This window comes from Mastigoproctus giganteus, chromosome 3, assembly GCF_048544385.1.
Source record: "Mastigoproctus giganteus isolate SK-2022 chromosome 3, ASM4854438v1, whole genome shotgun sequence".
Lineage (NCBI taxonomy): Eukaryota > Metazoa > Arthropoda > Arachnida > Uropygi > Thelyphonidae > Mastigoproctus > Mastigoproctus giganteus.
Window position 1 is genome coordinate 164560440 of NC_143577.1, and position 13743 is coordinate 164574182.

General features: G+C 38.5%; 1 protein-coding gene across 1 annotated transcript in view; it reads left to right on the forward strand.

Annotated features, from left to right (window-relative positions):
• The window catches only part of LOC150088381 (phospholipid-transporting ATPase ABCA3-like), a 286503-nt gene that overhangs the window by 96834 nt on the left and 175926 nt on the right, over nucleotides 1-13743 (forward strand). Inside the window, exon 6 of the mRNA XM_090369476.1 lies at nucleotides 2604-2795. Within this exon, the coding sequence (XP_090225602.1) occupies nucleotides 2604-2795 (192 nt within the window). The remainder of the gene's footprint in view (nucleotides 1-2603; nucleotides 2796-13743) is intronic.

Below are 13743 nucleotides of genomic sequence, written 5' to 3' on the forward strand. Positions count from 1 at the left end.
AAAAGTAATGATTTTTATTTTGAGTTTTTAATGAATTTTTTTGTTTTTTTTAATTATGATATGATTTTTGAGCTAATTTTACTCTGATGGTCAGTTAAGTCAATATAAAAACAAATTAATGTTTAAAAGCATGTACACATTTTTACAAAATTTCCGTATTACCTGAAGAAACTTGCCCCACAGATACTGATGCTATAACTGGCTGGAGCCCATACACATTCAGAAAAATTACTCATGAAAGGATTAGATTCGTGCGTATAAAAATATGATCTGTAATTTTTCAACTATCTACCAATAAAATAAAATGTGATTATTAAATGTGAATAAAATAAAATATGATTACAAAAAAAAAAAAAAAAAAAAAAGAAGAGGATAACTAATTGCAAGACTAAATCAGCAATAAATTTAGGGATAATGTTCATAAAACAGCCTCTTTTGACTGCCACATCAAGAGAACAGTAAATAGTGCCAGCAGAAACATGAATTCCTGAAAAGAGCTCTGTTTTAGAAGTTCTGAACTTAAACTATATATGTACATAATCTACAGTATACTTATACAGGGTGTCTCAAAAATATTGGTACAAACGTTTAGGGGAGGTAGGTAACATCTAAAGGAATATGAATCGCATAGGAACCCATAACCAGAAACGTCACCGTAAGTCGGTAGACGGCGCTGTTCATCAGTTCGCGAGAGGGAACATTTCTGGTTTACTAATTCAAGCAGTAGTCGCCGTACGAAGAGCATGCATCGATATACGAACTGTGAGCTGGCAGACATGCACCTAGTGTATGGATTAGCAGAGGGCAATGGATGAGCCTTTCAACGAATTTATGGAGAACGCTTCCCAGACAGACATGTACTGGACCACCGTTTGTTTGCACATGTGCATCAAAATTTGTACGATTATGGGTCATTTAGAAGTAACAGGAGTAGTGCAGGCAGACCACGTTCAATGCGAACTCCCGCCATGGAAGAAAGTGTGTTGAATGCCATCCAAAAAATAGTCCTACTACCAGCACACGTGCCGTTGCCTCTGCCTTAGGAGTGTCTCGTTGCAGTGTACAGCGTGTCTGGTACGACGATTCCTTACACCCCTTTCATCTCCAAAGGGTTCAGTTACTGCTCACCCAAGATAATCCTGCACGTGTGGCTTTTGTGCAGTGGTTTCTCCAAGAAAGTGTTCTGAGACGGAAATGGATCTCGTGGCAAGACTCGTCTGCACTGCTGCTACTGTCAAAGAAACTCCAGGTGTGTTCGATCGTGTCTGCCAATCCATGCTGCATCGGTGTCACGCATGCATCGCGTCTCATGGTGGAACCTTCGAGCATCTGTTGTAACATCATGAAATGCATCCATCTCGTACTCCATTGTTAATATTATGTCAAATAAATGTTTGCCACTAATTACTGTCTTATGTCATTTCTGCTTCTTGTGCCTCTGCTAATACTTTCCCATGACGTTTCCGGTTATGCGATTCATATTCCTATGAGATTCATATTCCTTTAGATGTTACCTACCTCCCCTAAATGTTTGTACCGATATTTTTGAGACACCCTGTAGTTGAATAATATAAGTATACTGTTGAATACTATAAGTATACTATTAATGTAATAGATTGGCAATGCTATCTATGGCAATAATAGTAGAATTTGAAGTGATTCAACAGAATCTGTTTATCTACTTCTTCAAAACCCCTGTTTGAAGAAGTAGATAAACAGATTCTGTTTCAGTAGCAGGGTTGGCCTAAGGTATTCCTGCTCCCTTAGCAGAAAGGTTATTTCATTAAATGTGTACCCCTTTGCATTTCCTAGAAATCTACATAAGGGCAATGACCCCTAGCTTCTGGTGCCGCTGTAAGAATGGTTGCCCTATTAGTCCATGCCTTAATCCAGCAGTGGGTAGTAGTAGCAGTAGTAGAGGCATGATGCAAGAAAGCAAGCTTATGTAGCATCAGCCAGAAAAAAAAAAAAAAAAAAATTTCACACATTATTTCCTCTAAAAATTTGTCCAGTTCCTCCTTGAATTTATTTAAGCAATCAACTTTCACAATGACAGATGAAAGTTTGTTCCAGCAATCAACTACCTACTGGCTAAAGACAAATTTCCACACATCTATTCTGCAACTGTCTTTCCTCAATTTGAATTTATACCCCCTCAGGTTCGTAATCTGGGAAAGAGGAAGAATTTCATCAGAATTGAGCCTGCTCAACCCATTCAAGGCCTTACACCTCAATCAGATCACCTCGCAGATGCCTAGTCTCTAGAAGGGTCAGAAATACAAATAAAAACTCTTAAGTACTTTGTGCTAGTAATTAGAAAGAATACAGTATATCTAATTTTCTTTAAAGATTATATTTAAATGAGAACATTTATGAATATGTTTTTTTTTTTTTTTTTTTTTTTTTTTTTTGCTTTTGGTAATGCTCTATGGTATTTCTGTTTATTTGACTGAAATTCCATTTTTGTTATATTGTCTTGTGTTTATATTACTGCCTCTAAAAACACTGTACTTATACTATTTGCTGATAAATAAAATTATGGATAATTAGTTTATTTTTTTGAAATTTACGTTAGAATAATAATAGTTTTTATTTTTTATTAGCTGTCTTAGGTGTGTTTTGTACCTTCCTTTTATGGACGTTGAGCCATGCATTACTGGCAGCATTTTATTTTCCTTTTACACCAGAAAACAAATTAGCTTTATTAACTAAGGGACAGAAACTGTCCATTTGCCTCTTGCCAAATGGTGCTCTTCTAATGGCTGTCAGAATAATGTCACAGTTTGAAGGCTATGGTAAGTTGAAATTTTTATAATTCATTACAAAATAAACTTGAAAAATAATGGTACTAGCATTGGTAAAATGATGCAAGGAAGCAAGCTTATTAAAATACATCAGCCATTAAAATGAAAATTGTTGTTTATTACCCAACAAAAGTAAAACTTCCATACACATTTAATTTATTTGACCCATTTGAAGCCCTGAACCCTTCAGTCAGTCTCCTCAAAGATGCCCAGTTTCTAGATGCTGCAATTTATAGAACTGAAATCTTTTCTGGCAAGTGTACCATTTGTGCCCCAGGCTAATCTTGTTGTTCTTCTTTTTCTTTGCACTTGTTTTAACAGATCTACATCCTTCCTAAAATGAAGCTTTAAATCTGTATGGAGTACTCAAGATTTGGTCTAACCACCTTGTATAATGGAATAATCACTGCTTTGTTCTTATATCATTGATAGAACCTCATAAGCTGTCCATGCAGCCTGTTTGCACTGTCAGAGAAAATCATGTCAGACTACCATTTTTCCTGTCTTTCTTTTTGTTCTCCACTTCCTTGAGTTGGTACCACTCAAATGATACCAAACTTTTACAGACATGTCTGGAACAGGATATGATCTAGCCAAGGATGTCTTTGTGTGTGTGCTAGGTGCAGAGACTCTGAAGAAATTAAGCACCAACTCAGTGTTCTGATGGGTGTCTATGAGAGTTTCAAGTGTAGGGTAGATGACCTTGAAGAAATTAATATGAGGGGCCCATAAAGCTCTCAGCTGTCCAACTCAATGCCAGAGTTCACTCTTGTGCCTCAGGCAACACAGTGGCAATCTCCAAGGCAGAATATGCTGGTCCCACAGGATCTAGTGATTGTTAGTGATTCTATTGTCAGGGAGACGGGGAATACAGGAATATATTATGAAAAAAAGGATAGGTGGAACAGGACCAGGGAATGTCTGTCAGGGGCAAAAGTTGATGACGTAGAGCAGATATCATCTTTTAAGGGTGCAAAAGGTGATATTGTTGTACACGTTGGCACTAGTGACTTTAAGAGTAAGAGATCTGCAGATTAACTTAAGAAGTACAGGTCAGTATTGAAAAAAAGTCGTGAGTTAGGGTTAAATTTGAAAGTGTCTGTAATTCTGCCCAGACATGATAGGAAGGAGTATATGATGAGAGCCCTGTCAATCAATTCAGTCCTGGAGAAACTGTGCAAGGCTCATGGAATAGAATTTCTTTCAGCATGGTCTGTGCTTGCTAACAGGAGAGACTGTTTCTATAAGGATGGGATACACTTAAATAGAAAGGGTACAAGAATATTTGCTGATCCTATAAAGGCAGTGCTAGGTGGGTCGGAAAACTGCTAGCTTTGGGGGATTCACAGACGAAAAGATTAAGAGTAGCCACAGGCAGCGGCAAAAGTGATTCTTGCACTGCTTTTATTGTAATGAGCAACAGCAGCCTGGAGAGTAGGTTGCTGGGGATTTCAAGAGTTGCTGGGAGTCATCACGGAACAAGTAAATACATGGGCTGTGTTAGAGTAACTATGAGCAAGGACAGGTGTAGTTACACTTGGTGTACACTTGCAATACTTCTAGCATTGGTGTACACCAATGCTAGAAGTATAGTAAATAAATTTGATGAATTGGAAGTACTGATCAAGGCATCAAAGGCAGATATTGTTGAGATATCAGAAACATGGTGTCACACAGATATAAACAGTGCAGAATTGGAATTTGGGGAGTACAATGTGTACAGAAAGGATAGACAGTGTAGGAAGGGAGGAGGGGTTATGCAGCTAGTTAAGAAAACATAAACACATAAGGAAGTGCATCCAGTTCATATGCAATGTCCATCTATGTCAACTGGATGCACTATCCCCTGTTAAAGGGAAAATGAGAGAAGGTGTGTATTATAGGCCTAATGACTCTGTTGAGAACAACGAGAAATTGTACAGAGAAATAGAGTGGGCCAGTAAACCAGAATGTCTTGTAAAGTGGGATTTTAACTTTCCAGGTGACTGGAACTTGTGAGTTGGTCACGTGCAGTAGCAAGGCTGTTTTGGATTTATTGGAGGATTGTTTTGTACAGCAACACATTCGAGGGGCAACAAAGGGAGTAATATTCTTGATCTGATTATCAGCAGTGATAATTTATGCATTAGGAATTTGCAGATAAAGGAACCACTAGGTAACAGTGATCACAGTGTACTGATGTGGGAGTTACTTAAAGATGTAACTAGCATCAAGTGTAAAGGGAAGAAGTTTTGTTTTCATCAAGGTGGTTTCAGACAGTTTTTAAATTCTATACAGGGGAATCAACTGATGATGTTAAAAACAGCGAATTCTAAATGGGGAGCCATCAAGGAATTAATATTGGAAGTTACTAAGCTTTTCATACCAACTTAGAATTACTGTTCAAGATTTAGACCTAAATGGATGTCAGATGAACTAATGAGGTGGCAGAGAAGAAAAATGCATGGGATGCATTAAATTGTCAGGTGACACAGAAGCCTATTGCAGATATAAGCTAGTCTGTAATCAAGTCACAAAGGATATTAGGCAAGAGAAGGCTGATTACAAGAAATCCTTGGCAAAAAATGCAAAGAAAAACAACCAAGACTTCTTTACTTATGTAAACTCTAGAAGGAAGGGGATGAATTACATTGGTCCACTTGATGTTGGTGGTTCAATTGGTGATGATTCTGCTCAGATAGCTGGCAAACTGAATGAGTATTTTGCATCTACATTCACACATTTTTTAAGGAAGGGAAAGACAGAGTTTCCTAAACTCTAGCAGTGAGGTAAATGATTTTGTAATAACTGAGGACAAAGTGTAGGAGAAATTGTTGAAGTTAAACTTAAAAAAGGCACCTGTGGGGCAGATGGAATCTATACAGTTATATTGAAGGAGGCAGCAAGGGAAGTTAACAAACCCTTAGCCTATGTATAAGTATAGTGCGAAAGCATCAATAATACATAGCCAAATCTGAATGAATGGAATATTAGCAAAGCGGCATCGTTTTAAGTTATATCTCATATTGTGAATACCTTCACAACGAGTTGCCATGATATTGTACTACTTCGAATAAGTAATGCTTCACCTGAGGAGAAGACTAATGTTACTTATTCTCAGATGGATACCACCACCCAGATGGCACCTATACTTATATACATAGTCTAGACTTTTCCATAGCTTGAGGCTTACGCCCTGAATGCTTTATAGTACAAACCCTTAGCCATAATTATGAGAGCATCCTTAGATTCAGGTTAGGTCCCCATGAACTTGAGATGTGCAAATGTATCACCAAATCACAAAGGGGGTTCACAGCCTGACACAAATTAATTATAGACCTATTAGTTTAACTTCTGTTCCAGGGAAAATAATGGAATCACTGGTTAAAGAGGTGATGCAGGATCACCTAGATAAGACTGCAGTAATAGTTCAGACACAGCATAAGTTTGTTAAGGGGAAGTCTTGTCTGACTAATTTGATTGGATACTATGATGAGGTCACAAAGGAACTGGATGCAAAAAATAATTTTGATATCATATACTTAGATTTCAGGAAAGCCTTTGATACCGTTCAATATAGAAGACTATTGTACAAGTTGGAGCAGTATGGCATTAAGGGCAAGTTGCTGCAATGGGTAAAGGGATGGTTGAGTGGGAGACTGGCAGAGAGTAGTAATAAATAGACACAGCTCTACATGGACTAATGTTATTAGTGGAGTCCCCCAGGGTTCGGTGTTGGGCCCATTGTTGTTTTGTGTATTTATCAATGGTATTTATGAAGGTATATCAGGCTTAATTTCAAAGTTTGCAGATGATACAAAGGTTGACTGGGTTATTAATGACAGTAAAGACAGTATGCTACTGCAACAGGGTCTAAGAAAGTTAGGCAGATTGGCTGAGAAGTGACAACTAAAGTTTAACCTTGACAAATGCAAAGTGCTGCATATGGGTAGCAGTAACCAAAGAGAAATGTACCAACTGTGTGGTACTGCACTCAGGGAGGTGGAGAATGAAAAAGACCTGGGGGAAATTGTGCAGTCAGAGATGAAGTTCTCTGAGTAGTGCAAATGGGCTACTAGAGCAGGTCATGAGTTTTTTTCAGTGATGTGTAGGAATTTTGCTTGCAGCAACAAGGAGATGATTATCCCTTTGTATAAGGCAATGTTCAGGCCACACCTTGAGTACTACGTACAGGTCTGGATGGCTGCATTTTAGGAAGGATGTAAAGTTGCTAGAACTTGTACAGAGAAGGGCAACAAGATTTGTGAGAGGAACAAAGGGGTGCTCTTACCAAGAGAAACTTAAGTTCTTCAAGTTGCAGCATCTGGAGACAAGGCACCTGCAAGGTGATCTGATTGAGGTGTATAAGGTCTTGAATGGTTTGAGAAGGCTCAATGCTGATGGATACTTTCGCTTGTTCATATTAAGAACCTGAGGGAACATTCAAATTGAGAAAAGACAGTTGTAGAATAGAGTGTGGAAGTTTGCCTTTAGCCAGCAGGTAGTTGATTGCTGGAACAGACTTCCATCTGTTGTTGTGGATGCTGATAGCTTAAATAAATTTAAGGCTAAACTAGACAAACATTTGGAATGAATGGATGGGTGAAATGGGAAGGGTGTTTTTTTTTTTTTTTTGCTGATGCTATATAAGCTTGCTTTCTTGCATCATTTGCCTCAACTAATGCAAAATGAAAAAAAAAAAAAAAAATATATATATATATATATATCATACCTTTGGCAGTTGTCACTTTATCATTTGGTGTGTGTTGCATTGCATTTGCTATCACTTGTGCTATTGGCTGTGTTGATACACAGTTATGAAGAACACCTTTTATATAGCCAGTGCTCAAAACCTTTTTTTGAACAAAAATAAAAGTTTTTTTTGAATACAAAAATAGTCATCATTCATATGAAGTTAATTTTAATAATAGGAATCATATCATATCCAGTTTTTTTAAATTCAATGTGTGCTATACATTTGATTTGATTTTTTTTCTTTGTTTAGTTGAAAGAAGAATAAATAACTGGAGAATTGAATATTGTTTTTTTTTATTGTTTGTTTTTGGAATTTTCTAAAAAAAATGGTCAAAACACTGAACAACTTAAGAAGGAATGACTATTTTTAGAGAAAAAAGCTCCCAGTTATTTTAATCAGAATTTTTGAATTTTCAGAATTAATCATAAGATTGTCATCAGAATTTGAAAGAAGTTAAGAAACAGTTGAAGGTGAACTAAGGTCTACTTGATCATCTGACGTAATTTATACTGAAATGGTCTCCTTAACTGGATCAAAAACTTTGGAAACAAAAGAATAGAAGCATTTTTACTAATCCATAAGCATTCAATAATATTTAAGGATGATTGTCCAGAACAGTAATCTTTCTCTTCAGACAGTCATTAGCAGAATGGAGTAATTTGAGGAAAATTTAAAATTATAATCATTAGAATTAGTACAGGCATATGATGCAAGAAAGCAAGCTTATACAGCATCTGCCAAAAAGGGGGAAAAAAACACCCTTCCCATTTCACACATTCAGTTAATCCAAATGTTTGTCTAGTTCAGTCTTAAATTTAATTTAAGCTATCAACTTTCACAACAACAGACGGAAGTCTGTTCCAGCAATCAACTATCGCAATCAAGCCTCTCAAAGATGTGCAGAAGGAAAACTTCTGCACATCTCTTCTACAACTGTCTTTCCCTAATTTGAATCTGTGCCCCCTCAGGTTCTTAATCTGAGCAAGCGGAAGTATCCATCTGCATTGAGCCTTATACACCTCAGTCAGATCCGGAGATTGCAGCATCTCCAGATTCTGCAACTTGCAGAACTTAAGCCTATCTTGCTAAGAGCACCCCTTTATTCCTCTCAACAATCTTGTTATCCTTCTTTGTATTTGTTTTAGCATCTCTACATCCTTCCTAAAATGAGGCCTCCGGACCTGTATGCAGTACTCAAGGTGTGGCCTGACCATTGCCTTATACAAAGGGATAATCACCTCCTTGTCTCTGCTGGCAAAATTCCTATATATCATTGACAAAGCTCCATGACCTACTCTGGCAGCCTGTCTGCACTGCTCAGAGAACTTCATATCTGACTACACAATTATCCCAGGTCTTTTTCATTCTCTACCTCCCTGAGTATAGTACCGCACAGTTGGTACATTTCTCTTGGTTACTGCTACCCATATGCAATACTTTGTGTTTGTCAATGTTAAACTTCATTTGCCACTTCTCAGCCCATCTGCCTAACTTTTCTAGATACTGTTGCAGTAGCATATTGTCTTTACTGTCATTATCAATCCTACCAACCTTCGTATCATCTGCAAAATTGGAGATTAAGCTTGATATACCTTCATCAATATCTTTGATAAATGAGGCCTCCAGACCTGTATGCAGTACTCAAGGTATGGCCTGACCATTGCCATCTACAAAAGGATAATCACCTTATCCCTGCTGGCAAAATTTCTGTATATCAGTGGCAAGACCCCCATGAGCTACTCTGGCAGCCTGTCATTCTGCACTGCTAAGGAAATTGATATCTGACTACACAATTACCTTCAGGTTTTGATGTGGAAATATCAAATGTTTCATTTGATGCAATTCAATTGCTACGAAATTTTCTTACGGAAGTGATGTTACTTTCTGTTAGGTGGCTGTTAGAAGTTAGGTGACATAACTTTCTAAATGGCTTTAACAATGCTAACTCAGTCACTAACATTGATTCGGTAGAGTAAGTATTGGGTGTGAAAATAAAATGTTGCATCATTCATACTAAGAGACAGAAATGACATCACTTCATAAAGGATGCTAACTCAGTCACTAACGTTGATTAGGTAGAGTAAGCAGCGAATGGTAATATTATGCAAGAATAAAAGCTTCAAAGACACTGAAGAAGCTTCTCGTGTCGAAAAGTAGAGTTCAAAAACATGGAGAACGAAAAACTATGCAGACTAATAAAATCTGCTTCTCAAGATTTTGATTGACATCAACCTTCTGAATAGGGTAAGTAAGTTTCGATTAAACCATTTAGAAATTCAAATGGTTTTGATTCAAGAACGCTACAATAAAACAATCACTTTTTTGCAGTAGTTTTTGGTTATGATGTCACACTAGTCTACAAATGGATTTTGCTAACTATTGAATTGTGAAAATACCAAATCTAATTTCAGTTAACAACCTTATAAGCGTATTTCAAAGATGGCTGAAATTCCAGCTGAGCGAAATTGAGAGAAGTATGCAAGAATAAAAGCTTCAAAGTCACCGAAGAAGCCTCCCATGTTGACAAAAGGAGTTTCAAAATATAGGGAATGAAAAAAAATGCAGAGTTTTATAAAATCTGCTTCTCAAGATTTTGAGAAGCATTAGCATTAGTAGAGGCATATGAAAGCAAACTTATTCAGCATCAGCCAAAAAAAAAACGCCACTCCCATTTCACCCCTCCGTTCATTCGAAATACCTGTCCAGCTGAGCCTTAAATTTGTTTAGGCTATCAACTTCAACAACAAGTGATGGAAGTCTGTTCCACCAACCAACTACCCGCTGGCTAAAGGCAAATTTCCGCACATCTATCCTACATCTGTCTTTCCTCAATTTGAATTTATGCCCTCTCAGGTGATTATTCTGAGCAAGAGGAAGAATCCCATCGGCATTGAGCATGCTCAAACCGTTCAAGGCCTTATACACCTCTATCAGATCACCTCGCCGGTGCCTAGTCTCCAGACTCTGTAATTTGCAAAACTTAAGCCTTTCTTCGTAAGAGCAACCCTTTGTTCCATTCACTAATCTTGTTGCCCTTCTCTGTACTCGTTCCAGCAGCTCTACATCCTTCTTGAAATGAGGCCTCCAGACCTGTATACAGTACTCAAGGTGTGTCCTGACCATTGTCTTATACAAGGGGACAATCACCCCTTTATCCCTGCTAACAAAATTCCTGTATATCATTGACAAGACACCACATGCTACTCTTGCTGTCTTTTTGCACTGCTCAGAAAACTTCATATCTGACTGCACAATTATCCCAACCCCGGTCCTTTTCATTCTCCACTACCCTGAGTGTAATACCGTTAACAACTGGGTGCTACCAACTCATACAGTACTCTGCGGTTACTGCTTCCCATATGCAGTACTTTGCATTTGTCAACGTTAAACTACCAGTTGCCACCTCTCAGCCCATCTGCTCAACTTTTTCAGATCCTGTTACAGTAATGTAGTATCATTACTGTCATTAACAACCCTGCCAACCTTTGTGTCATCTGGAAATATCTGAAAAACATTAACCCTTATATACCCTCATCAGTATCATTGATAAATACCGAAAACAACAATGGGCTTAACACCACCAAACCCTGGGAGACTCCACTAATAACATTAGTCCACGAAGAGCAGCGTCCATAGATTACCACTCTGTCTTCTCCCACTCAGCCATCCTTTTATCCATTGTAGCAACTAGCCTTTAATACCATACTGCTCCAATTTGTACAGTAGTCTTCCAAGTGCCATAGTATCAAAAGCTTTCCTAAATTCGAAGTATATGATATCAAAATTATTCTTTGCATCCAATTAATTTGTGATCGCATCATAGTATCCAATCAGATTTGTCAGACAAGTCTTCCCTTAACAAACCCAATCTGTGTCTGAACTGTAACGTCAGTCTTGTCTAGATCATCCTGCATCACTCCCTTAACCTGCACCTCCATTAATTTCCCTGGAACAGAAGTTAGACTAACAGGTTTGTAATTACTTGTGTCACACTTTGTGAATTGGGGACATATTTGCACATCTCCAGTCATTAGCATTAGCATTAGTAGAGGCATTTGATGCAAGAAAGCAAGCTTATGCAGCATCAGCCAAAAAAAAAAAAAAAAACCCACTTCCACTTCACCCCTCTGTTCATTCAAAATACCTGTGCAGCTGAGCCTTAAACTTATTTAGGCTATCAACCTCCACCACAAGGGATGGAAGTCTGTTCCACCAACCAACCACCCGCTGGCTAAAGGCAAATTTCCGCCTGTCTATCCTACATCTGTCTTTTCTCAATTTGAATTTATGCCCTCTCAGGTGATTTTTCTGATCTAGAGGAAGAATCCCATCAGCATTGAGCATGCTCATTAGCATTAGTAGAGGCATTTGATGCAAGAAAGCAAGCTTATGCAGCATCAGCCAAAAAAAAAAAAAAAAAAAACCACCTCCACTTCACCCCTCTGTTCGTTCAAAATACCTGTCCAGCTGAGCCTTAAACTTATTTAGGCTATCAACCTCCACCACAAGGGATGGGAGTCTGTTCCACCAACCAACCACCCGCTGGCTAAAGGCAAATTTTCGCACGCTATCCTACATCTGTCTTTCCTCAATTTGAATTTAGGCCCTCTCAGGTGATTTTTCTGAGCTAGAGGAAGAATGCCATCAGCATTGAGCATGCTTAAACCATTCAAGGCTTAATACACCTCTATCAGATCACCTCGCTGGTGCCTAGTCTCCAGACACTGTAATTTGCAAAACTTAAACCTTTCTTCGTAAGAGCACCCCTTTGTTCCATTCACTAATCTTGTTGCCCTTCTCTGTACTCGTTCCAGCAGCTCTACATCCTTCTTGAAATGAGGCCTCCAGACCTGTATACAGTACTCTAGGTGTGGCCTGACCATTCCCTTATACAATGGAATAATCACCTCCTTATCCCTGCTGGAAAAATTCCTGTATATCATTGACAATACTCCATGAGCTACTCTTGCAGCCCGTCTGCACTGCTCAGAGAACTTCATATCTGCCTGCACAACCATCCCCCAAGTCCCTTTCATTCTCTACCACTGTCAGTGTAGTACCACAGAGTTGATACGTTGCTCTGGGGTTGCTGTTTCCCATGTGTAGTACTTTACATTTGTCAATGTTAAACTTCATTTGCCACCTCTCAGCCCATCTGCTCAACCTTTCCAGATCCTGTTGCAGCAGCATAGCGTCAGTAGTGTCCTTAACAACCCTGCCAACCTTTGTATCATCTGCAAACTTGGACATTAAGCTTGATATACCATCATCAATATCATTTATAAATACAGAAAACAATAATGGACCCAACACTGAGCCCTGAGGGACTCAACTAATAACATTAGTCCATGATGAGCAGTGTCCATTGATTACCACTCTCTGTCTTCTTCCCCTCAACCACCCCTTTATCCATAGCAGCAATTTGCCTCCAATGTCACACTGCTCCAATTTGTTTAGCAGTCTTCCATGTGCAACAGTATCAAAAGCCTTTCTAAGATCCAAGTATATAATATCAAAGTTATTCCCTGCATCCAGTTCTTTCGTGACTGCATCATAGTATCCAATCAAGTTGGTCAGGCAAGACTTCCCCTTAACAAAACCATGCTGTGTCTGAGCTATAACTGAAGTGTTGTCTAAATGATCCTGCAGTGCTTCTTTAACCAGTGCCTCCATTAATTTTCCTGGAACAGAAGTTAAGCTCACAGGTCTATAATTACTTGTGTCAGCCTTTGATCCTCCTTTGTGAATTGGGGTCACATTTGCACATTTCCAGTCTATGGGTACCTCCTCTGAGTCCAAGGAAGCTCTCATAATTATGGCTAAGGGTTTGCTTACTTCCTTTGCTGCCTCCTTTAATATAACTGGATAGATCCCATCCACCCCGGGTGCCTTTCTTGTGTTTATCTTCAACAGTTTCTCCTCTACTTTACTCCCAGTTATTTCAAGATTCTGTAGCTTACTGCTAGAGTTGAATACACCTCTGGCATTCCCCTTGCTGAATAACTCCTCATGTGTGAATGTCGATGCAAAATATTCATTTAGTTTGTTAGCTACCTGCGCAGGATCATCAACAGTTGACCCATCAATATCAAGTGGACCAATTTGATTCATCTCCTTCCTTCTAGAGTTTACATAAGTAAAGAACTCTTTGCTGTTTTTCTTTGCATCCCTTGCCAAGGATTTCTCGTAATCTGCCTTCGCCTG